Genomic DNA, 18,542 nt, shown 5'->3' with positions numbered 1-18,542 from the left:
TTATTTAGCACAGATACATATATATATCATCTAGACATCCATGTTTAAAGTAAATAAAAAGTAGCTGTGCAAGAACCAAGGAGAACAGCATTAGGAGATGTATTGCCTTGGATGCCAGATTATGCATTTGCCTCATAGTGCGTTGAGCTTTATCCCATTAACTGTTGACCACATGCTCAAGTGACTGGGTGGTAACCATAAGAAAGGACGAGGGAGCAGAAATAAGGCTTTCTTTTGATAGATACAGACATAGGGCATCAGGTGAGAGCTTTCTTTTGCCCTGTGAGAAAAAGGGTTATCCCTTTGGGATATTACAACAGTAGGGTCAGTATTTTTGATACTGTTTTAAGGATTGTTGGAACACTATTGTAAGCGGTTTTAAAGCTGCATAGAAGTGGTTTGCGGAGCACAGATACTGTAAGTTATTTTGTTGGTTCTATACAATTTAAGAACAGCTCTATCCTTCTTGTCTTTTAACTCATGATGAAGACATGTCTTAACTGCTCTGATTGTGGGCAGGAGGATGGAAAAATGGAAAGAGGAGTAGCTGGAAGGTTGTGTAACTTGAGAAAGGGCTTAAAGAATAGGACAGTGGTCTCATTTGGAGGCATCTGATGTGTCTTTAGGGGTAGCTTTGATTTCCTGGTGGAAGAGGCTGGGGGGTTGTGGAGTTTGTTTAGAAGAGGCAGGTCAGCAGATCCTCCTCCTGTGCAACAATGAAAGGGTAAAGGACAGGTTATTTCTGGGGAGGAATTAGCTCTGGTGGCTACCTCTGGCTTCCTGGGAGGAACAGTAGGTGAGGTAGAGTTCCCCTGAGGGGATGGTGCTAAGTGGGTCATATTGCTACAGGCTACTTTGAGCTGTAGGGGAATGCCCCGTTTCCAACGTTATTATCTACTTTAATAACTAGAGGTTATGGTCTTTAATTCCCAGAGCCCAGAGCCACTGTCCCCTGGGGTGCTGTACATTGTGGCACAGCATCAGTGGTTTCTGGCGGCCTATGCTTGCTGAACTGGCATCTAGGAGGTAAGAGGATGATTACAGCATGTGCTTCCCATGAGTGTTCTACCCAATTTAGGGTCCTGTGATCCTACCTCTAAGCATGACTGCCCGTAGCTCATGTCAGTTTCTCTTTGTCTGGATGGCCTGGCCCACTTTTTCTGCTTCTCTCAATCTGGTATAATGCAGTGGAGCATCAGTGTTGACTTCTTTAGGCTACAGAATTTATTGTTGTTTATATTGGGTCAGACTCCAGCCTCAACTAGAGGGAAGAGTAACTGCAACGTGACCTGCTTTGTGACCAGTGGCCCCAAACCTGCTTGGGTCAGACAGCTGCTGACTAATTCCCCATCTTAACAAATTACTTACAGCTCTAGAGTTTCTGGAGCAACCCTCAGCACTAAGTATATTCACTCTTCTGCATTAATCATTCTAGTTTAAACATTTAGAAACGTTTCGGTGCTGCATTTTCTAAGTGGTTGTAATGTTCAGACAGATTTTTATAAATTGCCTTCCAACTGAAAGGCTTGTTTTCCTGTTTGTTTTAAACTGGCATTCATACATACAGGAAATACACGGTATTCTGCCATGTTTCTGTTGGCAGCTATTAAGTTATCCTTGTCAGAACATGCCAACAGGATTTCTTAGCAAGCTAGCAGAAAGAAAACAAGCAGTTCTCAGACTAAACAGACCCCATGCTTGAGTTGTAATACAGATCTCTTGCTAAATGCTATGTAGATTCTATAATCTTTTGGTTTAAGGCAATCTTTGGGATTGTAGGTTGCAGATTTAGATCTTTGGAGTTATTCCAGATCTGCATTGCATGAGCTGACATCATTTTTTGGCCTTCAAAATTGGAGGGCCAGTACCTGAAAATAATCTATTGCTGTCAAGAGCTGGCCCTCTGTAACAGACAGAACAAGACATCTCTTGGGCATGCAAAATCTTCATCATCCCTTCGTTTCTGAAGTAAACCATGGGGAACTGTGGTCACATCTCAGTTCCTATAATAGTTTTGATCACAATTAGAGTAGTTCTGGTATGCTGAAGTAGTCTGTGCTAAAATTGACACAGAACTGGATGTGCAGCCCAGAAAATACACAGGCTCTTTGTGGATCCTCAGCAGGCACTCCATGTCGCCAAGAAAAGGAGCTGGGTTGGGGTGGTGAAAATACAGCACTCTAATAATCCTCAACAACTACTATTTGTTGCTCTTGCCTGGGTTTCCTTCAAGCTTTTGAATTGATGCAAGTCAGAGCCAGCTTTTGTGGTTTGGCAAGATTTGCAGCACAGGTTCTTTTGGGAGAGGCAAGAAATGAAAACTTTAAAACAGAGGAAATGTTTAAAACATAATAATACTGTGTTAACAATCTTCAAAATCTCATTTGCTAGCCCCTTTCTTTATGAACACATCATTACAAACACAACTTATGTAAGCTGGTCCATAGGTTGCAGAGCTTATTGCTTGTTTTTCTAAGAGGTCTTTCTCTGTGACTGGGTTCCAGAGCCTGGAAAGAAAGGGAAGATCCCTTGTGCCTGTCATTTTGGATGTATCCTGTGGCCAAGCTGGTGCTTCTCCTGAGCAGTATAATTTCTAGTAAGAAGGAGGGAAGGTTTAGTTCTGCAGCCTTAGGGCTGGTTGAAGGGATTGAGAGAAAGAGGCCAAGCTCAGCTGTCAGGCTGCTTCTCGTTTGCGTCGGCCAGGATTTTCACGTGTGGGTGGATAACCTTGGGCGCTTTACTCCAGTGGCGTAGATTTAAAGTCTTTGCTTTAAATGCTAAAGCTTGAAAATGCTGGCCTGAATCTTGGCGTGTCTCAGTTTCCAAGCTGGGAGGTGTTCCTCACCAGTCATCATTCCTGGGGGAGGGAGAGGCAGACGGTGGGAAGACAGAGGACTTGAGAATGTCTTGGGAGGTTTCCAGTGGCTCGGTTGAGCAATCAGGCCTCTAGATCCTTGTCCAAGTCCTAACCTGGCCCAATCATCACTAGTACAAATGTTTGCTCCACTTACACAGAGGGAGTAATGAAAAAAACCACCAAAATATGCATGTGGTTAGTTTTTAAAGTGCAGACTCTGGCAGGTCCCCCGGAGAAGGGCGTAGCTGTCATACTGACAGTGAGGAACTGGAATGCTAAACTCTAACTTAGTTCTTCAGACGTGCACAGACATCTAATCTCTGTGTGCACATTGGTTCACATGTGCAGAAGGATTTCATTTGCTTATCCTGATGTACATGCATGGCTTATACATATGCTTTGCATATGTTTGGAAATGTGATCTTGCTAAAGTGCCTTCTCCTTTGTTTGCAAACCCATTCGCCAGGACTCCTTAGAGCACAGGGGTGGTGTCACTCAGAAACTGGAGCCTTTCTGCCTAGACAGGAGACACGAGTGCGTAAAAGGTCCAAGGGACACCGGGAAGCAGAATTGAACACCAACATTTTAGAAAATCTGTCTCTGCAGAGAAGGACCTGGGAGTCAAGGTGGATGATGAGTTCACTATGAGCTGGCAGTGAGCCCGTGCTGCCAGGGGTACATTGGGAAGAGTGTGGCCAGCAGGTCAAAGGAGGTGATCCTGCCCCTCTACTTGACCCTAATGAAGCCACATCTGGATTGCTGTGTCCAGTTCTGGGCTCCTCAGTATAAGAAAGACAAAAATCTATTGGAGAGGGTCCAGCAGAGGCCACAAAGATGATGAGAGGTCTGGAGCACCTCTTATGAGAAGAAACTGGGAGAACTGGACCTATTAGTCAAGAGAAGACTGACTGGGGATCTTACCAATACATAGAAATATCTCACCAGGGGTGTCCAGAGCGTGGTACCAGACTTTTTACAGTGGTGCCCAGCGACAGGACAAGGTACAATGGCCATAAACTAGAACAAAGGAAGTTTCACCTCAACACTAGGAAGAACTTCTTTACACTGAGGGTGGCAGAGCACTGGAACAGGGTGCCCAGGGAGATTGTGAAATCTCCTTCTCCAGAGACATTCAAAACTCACCTGGACATGTTCCAGTGTCATCTGCTCCAGGTGACCCTGCCTTGGCAGGGACTTAGACTAGAGGATCTCCAGAAGTCCTTTCCATCCATAATCTTGCTGTGATTCTGTGAAAGAGAGCTGCCTTATTTTTAATTTATTCTGGAACATGTAAGTAAACAGGGCTGGGTATTTCTCTCTTTCCTTCATTTGAAGTCAGTGCGACAGCTCATACATTAAGTTGCTCACTTAGATAAATAAAATTGTCAGAGTCTGGCCTAGAGAACGTTGCCTTTAGAAATTATTAAAACCATATTTGATTCTCTGTGTTATATATGCTTTTCCTGCTGTGAGATTATTTGCTAATATAAGTCTCAAAATCACATGTAATCCCCCCCCCCCCCCCCCCCCGAGTTACAAGGTAAATATTCAAAGAGTAAATCTGAAATGTGCCAGGTTCCCTTGTATATGTTGTGTCCTATTCTAGAGAAAGTCTTTTAATGGAAGATCTTTTATTGTCTTGTTTTCATTTCTAAGACTTTTCTTCAGTGTTAGATTCTCAGAAATATATTTTCTTTTCTCTTTTTTTTTAAGTAATTAATAATGGAACAGGCTTTTAGTATCTACCCTGGAAGGTAAAAACCCTTAATCACAGTAACATCATTAGTGCTTTCAAGCATTTAATTTTGATGCTTGACAAAGCGCATAGCCATTGATAAGAACAAATAAGTGTTGTGTGCAATTGAGGGAATAAAGAAAAGCATGAAAACCCCTAAGCTTCAAGTAATTAAATTTAAATATGTTATTTGAATTTAGCTGAGATAATGTACAAACTGTGGGTATATTTTTCAGTCAGTGAAAGACCCCTTGAGTAAACATGATCCATTTAAATTCAAATCATGGGGAGTGGAAAGTAAACCCTGCTGTGGGTAAGAAGGCATCTTCAATAAAACACTGGGCATTGTGTATCTTTGATATCTGAGTACTCATGTGTTGTAGTTTTATAAAGGGCTGTTTTCACTCACGGATGCCTACATGCCAGAGACTTTACTGCATCTATTTATTTCCTGTTTTTTCTCCCCCCCCCCACCTAATTTGAACCAGTAATGAAAAACTGACACTCTGCCTCTGCCATCTTTTAAAGGGCCTCAAAACTGTTACAATTCAGCACTCACTAGCCTTGGGATATGGCTTTATGGCATTGGGTGAAGTTTTTGTAGTACATCTGTGCTCCTTCTCTGTAGGCTGCAAGCTTAGAACTGAGGTAATAAAACTACTAGTAGGTGTTTAATGGCAGGTTATTGAGGAAGTAGATGAAAGAAAATTGCAACATTCACATCAGTAGGAAGTGGGGTTCTTAAGGGAGAGAAACTGCTGAGCTTTGAACTCGGGAGAGTTACACTTGGTGCTTTTGTTCAAGGGGGGACCCCTTTTTAGACATTGTAATACCTTGTCGTTCTGTGAAATGGGCTGTTCTGGTAGAATTGGTGCATCGTATGTGCAGTTTGTGCACGTGTGGCAGAGAGGTTGCTGTTGTAAGCAGTGATAATTGAGAAACAAGTTACTGCTTAGTGTTCCTTTCCAAATATCAGGGAGTAGAGTGGACGACAGTGTAAAAAGTGAAAGAAAAAGTATTCTTCCACTCCCTTCCATAAGTATTATGGGATGTTATTGTGAACATCTTAATTGTGTACATTATTCTCTTTGGTCAAGCTGTCCTCAATGTGTTTTATGTAGGAGTGTGTGTATCTAATGAACAGTTAGTCCACTCACATATAAGAGAAGATCCTGTCTTTTATTCTGCTCATGATCAAAGCGTTATTTTACAACTTGCTACATGTTTATCTTCATATCATCCCGAAAAGGCAATTTAAAGGCAAAAGGGAGAACAAAGAATGTAAGTATTTTGCAGGAGCTCCCTCAAGAAGGCTGTGACTGCTGCCTGGAGTGCCATGGTATCCTGGCAGTGGTGATGTCCTCTTTTGGCCAGATTGACTCTATTGACCAGATTCTTGTGCCCTTTGATAATACATGTGCAAGGACAGCCAGACCTGTTATTCTTCTAAAAGTCCAGTCATTCAACTGCCCAGGTCAGATGGTACATCATGAAAAACAAGTAAATAAACCTGATCTGTAGGACTATTTGCAGAAATAAAAGGGAATTGGTAACTTAAGATTTTATCCATACAGTGGGGTAATGTGTTGCAAGTCACTGTCCTATTGCACAGACCATTGTAGGTCTGTGCTGCAGAGATGTCATGACAGCTGCTGGACAGCATCTTGCAATTCTGCTGCTTCCTCCTGTAATTGTACTTTGGCATTCCTAGGATTTCTGTATAACATATGGGGAGACAAGATCTACAGTCAAAACAAACTCGGAAACAAATTGCTCATCTGCGGAATCCAGGTTAAAAGAAGAGGCTTAAAGTTAAGGAGGTTGAATTTGCATATAAAGGATGAAAAGGAAAAAATGGGCCCATTCTTAAAATTGTAAGGAGTAACAAAGGAATTGATGTACAATTTCTCTTTGTGTCCTGGAGGCCAGGAGGCATGTTGCTTATTCCAGTATGGTGTAGTGCCCAAGATCAGCTGTCCATTTTTGAGAGATGTGCAAAAGCACTTATTAAGCTATATAAAGCTAAGCATCTTTCAAAAGAAGGATTAGTTAATATAAATTCTTCTGCTGCAAATAGCCATTTTGCAACAGGGAAGAAATGTGTTTTCATACAGCACTTACCAGCCCAGTACTGAAGGACTCACTAAATTCCAATATAGATGCCTGCAGAAATGAAATAGGAAACCAAGGAGGTTAAAAAGAGGATAAAGGAAAGAAAGTGAGCTTTCTCTCTGCAATTCTTGAGGTCACACCAGTGTGAGTGACAGATTCTTGGTAAAAAGAATTGCCTGTCTGCCCTGCATGAGGCACCGATTAACTAAGCAGATTTCTCTCCGCTTGGTTTATCAGTAATGGTGTGGACGTGTGTGTTTTAGGGTAACAAATCTGATTTCTAATTTATAAGCTGAGCAGTATTCTTACTGCAGAGGGGAAGAAAAAAAGGTCTGATTCTCTGTTGAGGAAGTGCGAGGTTATTAAGCAGGTTCTCAGTCATGCCACATATCTAATTTGATGGAGCACACCTGGATCCTCCCTGTTGGCTGTGTTTATAGTCTCCTCTGTCATTCAGTATTTGCCTTTGCATGTGAGAGACAGACAAGGAAAAAGAGATAAAGGTTCTGGAGGCATTTCTAACAGAGATGCCAAACTGTCAAATAGTAAGTCGGGAAGCAGCTCCCTGATGGTTTCACATCAAGAGGAGACACCCTTTTGTGACTATGCAGCGTCTGCTGGTTATTTTCACTTCCATCAGAACTGTCTGATATGGTCAAATAGGTTTGAGGCTTTCAACATTCAATTTTCCTTTCATTTATAGTGACTGTTTTATTTATTTGTCTTTCTTGGTAGTTTTCAAGGATACATGTTTCAAGGATACTTTTCACTCTCTCTAGCATTTTTATGGATTGTCATCCCAAAGTTAAAGGTAGAAAAAGAAACAAAAAGAAAGGGAAAGGAGAAAAAAAGAGCAGCTACTACAGCATCAGGGGACAAAAGAAGAAATATATTCAATCTAGGAAGACCTCTAATCTCTGGTTATACAGGACAGCTTTGTTAGATAAGATTAAAAATTTCATGAATGTCCCTTTCTATCCCTGGAGACTCCACCATTTATACCAGCTATTGTCAGCATCAAAAGAGCTTGATAACAGCTGGCTAGAGATGTGACCACACAGCAACACAACAGCAAGGAAGGGGCAGCCGGGTTCATAAATCTTCAGAAAACCCGTTCCCCAGTGCAGCCATGAATCTGCTGCTATCACAGGCAAAGGAGGAGGCATTGTCCTCCAGCCAGTCAGAAACCTGAACTTGAGCATTAGCAGGGGCTCTATAGACAGTGCAGGGTGCACAAAGAGATGCTTTCCATTATCTTCTTCATTGCAGCCCTTATTACTGACACAGATACAGTTTAAAGCATCTTGGAGTTTAGCTTGTTGCTAGGTAGAGTTTTTTCCAAAAATCCTGCAGCCTTTACCCGTAGCAGTACAATCCTGCTTTTTCTATTCATTGCATCAATGCAGCACCACATGGAACAGGGTCAGATGATGACAGTTTGGTACACAATGGCCCAATCTCTGGTATCTTTTGGCTGGGAAGGAGCTATCAAAGCCAGAATCTGGCCCACGGCTGCTGAGCTTCCCCATTCTCCAGAGACTGTTCACAGACTGTGATGTAAGCAAGGCAAGTTAGGAGGCACAAATTGTCTAAGAGTCTTGAAATACAAATTTTCTGGTTTTAATGGAAGGACCCAGATTCATATGTATTCAGCTTTATTCTGGTCTTACTTAATTCAGTGACAATATTTTCTCAGCTTCAGAGAAAACAAGATTGGGACCTCAGGAATTTCATAGTTTCTGTAAAGTAAATAGCTAATGAAATAATATCAGTTAATTTTAGGAGATGGAAGAAGAGAATCACTGGATGAACACAAAAGTGGAAGTCTATGCACTGTGCCTGACAAAGGACAAAAATAAGACAGATGCTTTTAGTACCTTAATCTCTTACGGAGGTTTGTACCTGGGTGTCCTGAACATTGCATTGTTTAGATAACTGTTACTTCAAAACTCACCTGTCTAGTATTGTCCAGAGTCCGAAAACCATCTGTTAGAGAGGATTAGATGCAACTTTCTTGGAGAAAATAAGAAAAATACTTCAGTCTCTTTAACTTCTCCTCCCTGCCACCTGCAAGAAAAAGACATTTCCTGAAAGTGCTTGTGTTGTGAAAGTTACAATTAAAAATAAGTGTTTCTCATTAAAACTAAATTATTCCTTATATTTTTTCCCTTCGGCAGCTCCGTCCCCAATTGCGTTGATCCAGGCTAAAGAGATAACAAGGCACAGTGTTGCCTTGGCGTGGCTGGAACCTGACAGGCCAAATGGAGTTATCCTGGAGTATGAAGTCAAATACTATGAAAAGGTACTGTTCAAAAATGGACAAGGAAGGAGTTTCCTTCAGGTTTGGACAGAGCTTTTTACTTCATTCCTTTGCACTTTATTTCCATATAGGATTCCATCATTTGAAACCAAATGGATTCAGTTTAATAAAATCCAATTAAGGATTTCATGCACTTAAATGGTTGCTTTTAAGAATCAAACTCATAGGCTGCTACAGCTGTATGGTATAAGTTTATTTTGTAATTTTTTTTCCTACCTAGGAACTGAGCTTTTGTAGCAATCATATTTATAATGAGAATCAATAACATCGGGCAGAAGTGAGACGTTAGCTTTACTTCATAGACAGAAGTATAATAATGAAGTATATAACAGAGTCATAATAATAAGATCTGTTTGCCAATAGCTTCTGCTTAGAGTGATAGTGTGGACTGCCTGGCTTTTAGAAGAGAATAAGGAAAGAAAATTACATTCTTCATACTTTTCAAGTTAGAGGGAGATGTTATTCCTTCAAATAACTTCTCGAGTGTGGAATTATGAAAAGAGCTATTTTCTTTGAAGGTTCTCTGCAAAAATGAGCAATTACCTGCTCTTGCTGGCATGCGCTGTCTCTCATATGCACACACATGCTTCTAGATTTTTTTTTACAAAGATAATCACTTGCTTTCATAACATATACAGAAGAAGGCATCTGATTTGCAGGGAAGCTAGATTATTACATTTTCTGATGGATTTCCCAGCCAGAAATAGAACCGCTTTTAAGATTGGACTTTCTGGAAGACATTTTCTAAGTCTTTCCTTTCTTAAAATATTTTCATCATTTTTCTAACATGGCTTTTGGCTGGTAGGAAGAAAAAGAAAGTGCCAGTATGTGTGAGGAAAAGGTGCTTATTCATCAAGAGGATCCTATTTGAACACTTGGCTGTTTTCCACAGGTTTTCATTGTGTGATTTCTTAAATAATCAGTGATACATGAGCATCATACCTACCACCTCATCGTCCTGTTTTTGGCTTGCTCGGAGCTCCACGCAGCACGCAGTGCTAGGGGTATTGAGCAAGGCCAACAGCAGGAGCCCTCGGGACATATTTTGAGAATTCCATCATTGTTAACTCATCTATTTTCATCATGACAGTTTTGGCAAGGAAGTGGGTTTCCACGGTTCATGGCACAGCAAGGCATTTTTCCTGGATCACCACTGTGTTCTCTTGTCAGGACCAAAACGAGCGCAGCTACCGCATTGTGAAGACGGCCTCCAGGAACACTGACATCAAAGGCCTGAACCCCCTGACTTCATACGTGTTCCACGTGCGGGCCAGGACAGCAGCAGGATACGGAGACTTCAGTGGACCGTTCGAGTTCACAACTAACACAGGTAATGACATGCCCACTGAATTCCTCTGCTTTTCCTCAAGCAAAGAGCGAGTATGTAATTGAGCTGTGTGTTGGGAGTTTCCTGTTGAGTGGTTGGACTGTAGTGTGGCTGTTCTGAGAAAATGTTCTTCTGTGGCCACATGACTCTGATACCATGAATCTGACTTGGGACATCTGTTGGGATACACTATATTCTAGATTCTAGCAATGACAATACTTTAGTGTGGCATAAGGAAACATGCACCCTATAAACACTTGAAAGGCTTTGATGCTTGAGAGGTTTTTGTTTCTATAACTGTAGATTTTTGCACATTTCTGGCATATGTGATTTCAAGGAGAAGAGAAAGAACCCTGTTACTCCCATTTGCAAGCTATTGACAGAGATTAGTTAGGTGTTCTACATCAGCTCATGTATTTGCACTTTTCCTTAGGCAGTTACATAAAGACAAGAAAGATCAAATTAGGTTGTCAGCAGATCTTTTCACTTTGCTCAAGGAAATGTGCAAATTTAGCCCTAAAATGTTTGCTTTTCGGTTGCAGGACTGTAGTGTGACCAAGCCTATTTTATTTTGGACGTACAGGTCTGTTTAAATCAAGTTAGTCATGCCACTTAGTGGCAACATCCTTCAGGATGTTAACAACTGAAAATAATCAATGCAGCAGGAAGAAGGTAGACATTTTAAAATAACTACTCTCTTTGTGTCAGCCTGGGGAGTGATCATCTAGCCCCACTGAGAGAAAAAGGAGGAGGAAAGAAGTGTGGAAAGCAATTAGAAAAGCAAAAAAAAAATAGCCATTATACCTTCTGAGCAGCACTGAAGCGGAGAAGCAGAGAGTCCTTGTTCCCAGTGAACTGAAGTTCCCCAAATCATTCTCAAACTTCATGTCTTCAGCTCATTAGCACTCTGTTGGAAAATTGAAAGTAGATTTGAGTGCTACTTTAAACTGCCTTCGCAAGCCAGGAAGCTCACTGAGTGCTACCGAGGTTGATTTTTTGAGGGTGTCTGACACTAATGCTCCCTCTTCTGTTTTCAGTTCCTTCTCCCATCATTGGCGATGGTACCAATCCCACAGTGCTTCTTGTTTCTGTGGCTGGCAGTGTTGTTCTTGTGGTCATTCTCATTGCAGCCTTTGTCATCAGCAGGAGGTAAGAACTTAAGCTTTTCTCTCCTTCTTTCTCTTTCATCAGGGAGCTTTTTGTCTCCTCCAAACAAAGCTAAATTCTTTGATTAGCATCATAAACAGTACATTTGCATTACAAGCCTTCTCCCATGTAGCTTTGATCTTCTCAACATTAGTACCAAGCAGCATGTGATGTAATGGCAATAGTTCCAGCTCTATTTGCCCTTCAAATGCAAAGCTAATTCCAATAACTGGCATTGAGAAGCAAGCCAGCTAGAGATTTGTCTTTAGTGTAATTTGAAGTTAAGTTTAATGGGTATGGGTACAGTAGATTTAGATTTTCTTGGACTGACTCCTGATAGACAGGGAATAAACAACCGCACTGTTGTGAGCTAAGCCATCAAACTGCTATGCTTGTGATTTTGTGTTAGTCTGTATGAGTCTGCATTAGTCTTTTGGGTTAGTCCTTCCTCTGTGAGTGGATATGACTGTAAAATGGAAGGCAGTCATTCAGCATCATATGCAGCAACACAGCAGACTGGATCGATGGTTATTTCATCAAAGCAGCACTATAATCTTCTACCAAGTACTTGTTCATTCTCCCCAATTCAACCCAGGCATCAGGAACAATCCTGCGAGTGGGAGGACACTGTGGCAGAAACACTGTGTGTTTCTGTCTTCATCTTTGTGTTCAGTCTCATTTAAAAAGATCAGCATGATCTTGCTTCAGTGTAATTTTGAGATAAAACTGGTTCTGTCATTACTGCATCTGAAGCCCGGGATCTGAGGGTTGCACATTTTGTCAGTGCTTGTTGGTCAGTTTAATGGCATCAGCTATAAATGTGCACAAATTCCTCTTGATTTGCTCCTTTTTTAAATTGTCCTAGCGAGCAGTTAAGTGACTGTGTTTGTACTATCTGGAAAGTAGACATGCATTGTGATAGCTTTCTGTAGGTGTTCAACTCAAAGTCTCCATGCTGGCAAGTGAGGAAAGAAGAGCAGAACATATGAAAATGTGATGCAGAGAGACAGGTTTATTAAAAGCCATTGCAACAGAAAATACCATCACTAAGCTTGATGACTTAATCTCCTCTCCACTTTTATTGATCATTTTATTATTTAAGGCAGGATTGATAGCAGGATACATTGGATTCCTAATTATGAGTCGCCACCTTGGAGAATTGAGCCTGTCGAGCTGCTTTCAGTTGATTCCTCCCCCTCCTCCCCCTATAAAAAAATGCCTCTTCCCAAGGCTGATAAACACTACTTGGTGATTGGCCCTCAATGGATCACTCTTTAGAAAATGAACTGTCAACCCCTTGCCCTCGTATTGATTCTCGTTAGTATCGGCCATAAAGCTGTCAGAGGAAAGGCTGCCTGGAGCCAGGTACTGACAGACCCGCTCATCTCAGACAGGTCTCCTCACAGCGTGGTGTCTGCTCGGTTATCTCTGCCCACGCGTGTGCACCACAAAGAGCAGGTGGGCAGCAGGGACAAAAGGCTGGTCCAGACACTGCTGGGAATGGAGATAAAAGCATGCAGGTGGCCACGGGCTCTGAGATGTCCTGTGGCTCTGCACTGGTAGCTCTCAGAGAGGCGTGGAAAGGGAAAGACATGGCAAGATGAATGAAATACCAGGACAGTGGAATTGCATTGTGCATACTAATGCCTTGCTAATTAATAGCCCTCCTGAATACACAGCTCTCCAGTAGCTGGTAGTAGCTCTCAATAAACAGAATCTACTTTAATATTCACTATTACTCTAATGATTTTAAGCACTATACCAGAGTCATTTAGAGGTGTGGGCTTTGGGGATATTCCATGATGTTCCTGCACCAGCAGAAGTTAATAGCAAAATAATTATACTTTGTTCCAAAATTACTTCAGATGAGAACAAGCTTTTCTGTTCATAGAGTTCCCATGAGGAGATTTTGTAATCTACCCATGACCTATAAGTCATATTTGTGCAATCAAATGTGTGCTCTGGCCTGCAGACATGGCCTCTCTGTGCATCCACGAGCCAAATGTGGGAACTGGGCATATGCTGTAGGTGCCTGCTTTTGAATACTGCGCTCTTGCTAATGATTTGGCATCACGTTTTTTCAGGACATTGTTCAAGTCCCAAAATTCATCTTTACAGCAGAGTTTGTCAAAGGACTTGGCTTCAGGCAGCTCAAGCTGTTTGGTTCTGTCCTTAGACCATGGCATTTTTGTGTTAATGTGAAAACTAATCTGCCTAATGTTGGTTTAGATGGGCACAGGCAACAGAGCAGCGAGCAGGAGGTGCTGGGGGTGTTTCTAGGCTTAGCTCTGCAGGAATGCTGAGGGAAATTGCAGTATCTCAAATAGAGTTGTAAAGGTTTCAAGAAAGTCTAAAACAGAGACACTCTTGAGTAGATGGTCCTATAGAGTCCTCTGGTTGTCTTGAAGTTTCTGTCAGAAATTCTTCCAGATAACTTGATTTACCTCTGCTCCATCAACAGCTGAGCACATTTGCCCACCTTTTGCTGGTGGTGTGGGGGCAGGTGATCTACCAGCCTGGTGTCTGAGCATCCCCCAGCCCCTCTTTTGTGCGTGGAGGAGGCAATGGCGGCAGCAGCGTGGCACCAAGTCCGTGCTGTTTCACCTCAGTGTGTACTGATGCCCTGCGTTGTTACCTCCTCTTCATCAGCAGCCCCCACCTGTAGCTCTCTCTGTGCCTCTGACCCCTGCGGTTTCTGAAAGCTTCTGTGTTCTCTTCCTGAATGCCGGCTATTTAATCACCACCACCGAAATCCCTGTAATTACGGGCTTCAAACCTGTGACAAAGGCTCCCTTCTGCCACTCAGGTGAGCTGCCCCAGAGGCAGCCCCAGCCCCTGTGCCCCGTGGTGCAGGGCTCCTGGGCCGCTCCTGGGGACAATGGCACACAGCAGTGTCCTGCCCAAAACCAGGCAGGAGAGGTCAACAGGTGATGACACAGGGAGAAGTGGAAGTAGGTAGTTAGTTTGGAAGGTATTATTTAAACTTAATAAGCTACAATTATGTTGCTTGAACAGTAATCCCTTTGTTTCCCTTTGCTTTTTGCATGTCTTTGGGTTTTAGTGGAGAAAGGTTATTTTTTAATCTGTTGTTAGGGTGCCTGTACTTCTTAAAATAAGATAAAGAGAATTTTTCATACTTAAAGTGCTTTCATGCAAAGCCTGTTTTGTATTTCCCATCTGTGCCTGAACATTAATAAAATTAATTTGAAAGGTTCTGATTAAAATACAGAATCTTTCCCCCCCTTTTTTTTTTCTTTCCTCTGAGAGAAGTTGTATAAAACCTGAAACCATCTCTGCAGTCCCCTTAGCTGACCTGGTCCCATGTGGCACTGAGTGAGATTTGTGCTGCCTCTTCTGTCTTAGTTCAGTAGCTGGGAGCAGAACATTATCCCATTATTTAACTCAGCTCTGTTACACTAGTGGTATAGGTTCTGGGGCAAATAAAAATGGTTTAAATTGATGTTTGGATCCAGTGTGGTTTTTAGTAGTGCTCTTCTGGTGATTTGGAGATACTTGTGTTTAAATGATTTTTATCAAGAAGTTCCCCATGGTTTATGGTTGGATGTGTACCTGTGTTTTCAGTCTGAACACAAGTCCTGTTGTTGTTGGGAGCTGTGAGGCTTGGTTCAAAGGTCAAGTAGTCTTCATATGTCAAACAGAACTTTTTTTCCCCTTCTGTTTCATGGTTAATTTATATTTTTTTTATTATTGGCATAGTGTATTTAACACCCAGCACTGGCTGCAAAGCCAAAGGCTTGGAGATGGCCTCCCAGCTTGACAGCAATGCTAAGCTGCCCTTCCCCACGGGTCAGGTGCAGAGAGGCAAGTGAGATGCTTTTTGCTAAAGGGCAGAAGGGTTTTGCTCATGGGAGGGATATGGTGACACTCAGGAAAATTAGCTGCAAGCAAGGCTCTCAGTCACATGTTTTCTTGCTGTTATCTGTGAGTTTTTTGACCCCTTTTAACTCACATCTCCCTGTAGGTCTGTCTCACCCAATCACATCTTCCTCCTCTCCTGATTTACTGTTTTCAGCCTTTTCACCCAGTCTCATCCCCATGGCCCTCACAGGCCTGATTGTCCTGCCCCACTTCAGGCAGTGGCTGCACATTGCAGGCAATGCTAGTCTTGCCTCTTGTTCTCCAGGCTTGGTTTCTCTTTCTGCCTTCCCTCTCTCTCCACCCCAAACTCTTGCCAGTTAGCTATCTTGGATCTGGCACACTGGGACTTCCACAGGAACAGGCAGACTGAGAGTAAGCAGTATCTGTTGTTATGCTTGGTTCTGAACCTTCAGTGATGGATGGGTAAAAGCCCAAATCAAATCTTGACATCTGCATACCATTAGATGCAGGGGAACTTCAAATCCCTACAATTATGACTGACCTGACTCCTCAATATCCTCCCTAACAGACCAACCTCTTGTATTAACTTTTCTTAAAGCTACTTAACATTGAAATTTAAAGCTGAACTAATTAGATACATAACCAGATACAATATCATGGATGTTGGTATAGAAGTAGAAATTATAGATTTAACATGCTTGTAGTGGTTTTAGCTATACATTATCGTCTCCAGCTCCAAGCATTAGTAGAGGACTTCAGCCATCAGTAACTTTTCAGCCCCTTCAATTATACAATGATTTAAAAAGTAAAAAAAATCCTTGGGATCTGCATTTTTGATGGTCAGGGTTGGTGAGTTTTTTTTGCTGAGGTCCTGATTTTTGTATTGAGACTTGTTTCCAGTTTAAATTTGCAGTTAAATAAGTGTATTGATATTGGCATTTGCCTAATTATGTTTGAAAATCAATCTACCAAAACACCTCTGTTAGCATTTATATCCCTATGCGCTAGGGTTAGAAAGTAAATTTAAAAGTAGCCAAAATGCAAACATTCTGTTCTTTCTTCAAATGCAGAGATGAAAATAGATTTGTGCTTCCCTTGATGCTCTGTTGATGCCAATAGCACTTAGAGGAGTGTGAGAAGATCCTCCAGCCCTGCTGGTGTGTGTTGTGTCATGGGCTGTGGCAGGTGCCAGCAGCTCAAGTCTCAGCAGGTCAGGATGACTGGTCTTGTCTCAGAGTGCGATACTTATTTTGAACTCTTAATGCTTTGCTTTGTTCTGACAGGCGCAGTAAGTACAGTAAGGCCAAGCAAGAGGCAGATGAGGAGAAACATTTGAACCAAGGTAAAGGGCTGTGATGCTTGGGGGTTTTGATTTGGATTGTAAAACACATCCCATATTCTGATGCTTGGGAAATAAGGAATCACATTCCTCTGGAGACAAATATGTTTGTGGTTTCCTCTCTTACAAACATCCTGCTTGCAAACTATTGCTTTAGTAACAGGGAAAATAGAAGTATCTGGGTAAAACATTTTGAGGATACAGACAGGAGAAAGGTTTATAATTTTTTTCCATTGTTCTTTGCCACCGAAAGACACCTATTCTTGGCCACTGATATTTAGGGAGGATTTCTCCCCACAATATTCTGCTAAAAAGTTTTTGAGTGGGCCGGAAGCAATCCTGCAGGAAAGGGAATGTGAACTTTGCTGCCATTTTTCCAGCACTGAATCCTACTGTTATTTCCATCTCTGTCGTCCAGGTACTCAACCCAGGACCTGAGCTCAGAATTTCCTGGCTCCCATAGGGAAAATGGGGTGTGTTGTAGTCTCACAAGTTCATAGACAGGTTATTGGCCTGTCAGTGGTGGCAGTGATTTGTGAAGCGCATTAATTGACAAAATCCTGATCCCTTACATCAATATTGGGAAATATTAAATGTTTATATTTTAAAATATTGCTTTGGGGAGAAAAATACATTAAGTCCTTCCTTCATCAGTCATTCCTGGCTTGCAGTACACTTTTATTGTACACTCTCTTTGCTGTTGTATATCATTAAGGCTTCAGTCTCATATGTTCTGTGTTCAGCAGCATGTAGATCAGTGACTTCAAATAAAACATTTCTGCCTTGCAGGTGTTAGAACATATGTGGATCCTTTTACATATGAGGATCCAAACCAAGCTGTGAGGGAATTTGCCAAAGAAATCGATGCCTCCTGCATAAAGATTGAAAAAGTTATTGGTGTGGGTAAGTGCCAGAACTTTTGCATTTTTTTTCTGTAAATATACTTTTAATTTTGCTTTTAGGAAATGTGATCCTATGATTTTTGAATGGCAGTTCCCCCAAATGCACTGACATGGTAGTTTGGCAGCACAAGTGCATGCTTCATGTTATGACTATGGATTCTTGTGCCTTTTTCCTTAAGGGGAGTTTGGTGAAGTGTGCAGTGGACGTCTCAAAGTACCAGGAAAAAGAGAGATCTGTGTTGCTATCAAGACTCTAAAAGCTGGTTACACTGATAAACAAAGGAGAGACTTCCTGAGTGAGGCCAGTATCATGGGACAATTTGACCACCCCAATATCATCCACTTGGAAGGTGTAGTTACTAAATGTAAGTAGGTCATTTTCATGACAAGTCCAATTTGGAAGTCACTGAGAAATTAAGTCTGTCTGGTGTGTGCTGGCTCTTTTTTTCTTTTTACTCTCTTTCCCCTAAAATGACAGATGGAACAGATCCACTGATAGCTAATAGGAGGAAATCAGTGCAGGACAAGTCATTAATCTTGTTGTCAGCTATAAATGGGTTTACGGTTTCAACTGATACTCTATCTGTAGGCAGCTTGTACAAGATTTTGTAGGGGGAATTAATACTGCAGAGGTTGGCTTTTTTTTCCTCCCCTTCTTGCTATGCCAAGCAGGCATCTTTCACATCTTTGCTAGACTGAGGTGATTGTTACAGGATAGACTAAAGCAGATGGTGAGCAAAGAATTCAAAATAGTTGGGGGAAAAAATACCAGAACAAACCTCACAGTCCTATGTTTAAGGTACAAAGCAAGGATGTAAGGAGCAAGCCTTTGAAATTTTAGTGTAAAAGTTGCTTTTCTCTGATTTACAGATGTGACAGTTTCACTCTGCAGAATTTACCTGTCCGATCTTTTTGTTTGGCTGGTTGGGGGGTTTTTCTAGTCTTTTGCCATTCACTGTGCCAT

General features: G+C 41.8%; 1 protein-coding gene across 1 annotated transcript in view; it reads left to right on the top strand.

The window, feature by feature from the left end:
- The window catches only part of EPHA4 (EPH receptor A4), a 104,959-nt gene that overhangs the window by 68,622 nt on the left and 17,795 nt on the right, over window positions 1-18,542 (top strand). The window contains exons 6-11 of the mRNA XM_071566907.1: window positions 8,882-9,006; window positions 10,195-10,354; window positions 11,389-11,500; window positions 16,621-16,679; window positions 17,466-17,579; window positions 17,758-17,943. Of these exons, the coding sequence (XP_071423008.1) occupies window positions 8,882-9,006; window positions 10,195-10,354; window positions 11,389-11,500; window positions 16,621-16,679; window positions 17,466-17,579; window positions 17,758-17,943 (756 nt within the window). The remainder of the gene's footprint in view (window positions 1-8,881; window positions 9,007-10,194; window positions 10,355-11,388; window positions 11,501-16,620; window positions 16,680-17,465; window positions 17,580-17,757; window positions 17,944-18,542) is intronic.

Source organism: Pithys albifrons, chromosome 11 (genome assembly GCF_047495875.1).
Source record: "Pithys albifrons albifrons isolate INPA30051 chromosome 11, PitAlb_v1, whole genome shotgun sequence".
NCBI lineage: Eukaryota > Metazoa > Chordata > Aves > Passeriformes > Thamnophilidae > Pithys > Pithys albifrons.
Note: the sequence above shows the minus strand (reverse complement) of the source record. Positions and strands in the feature narration are given on the sequence as shown.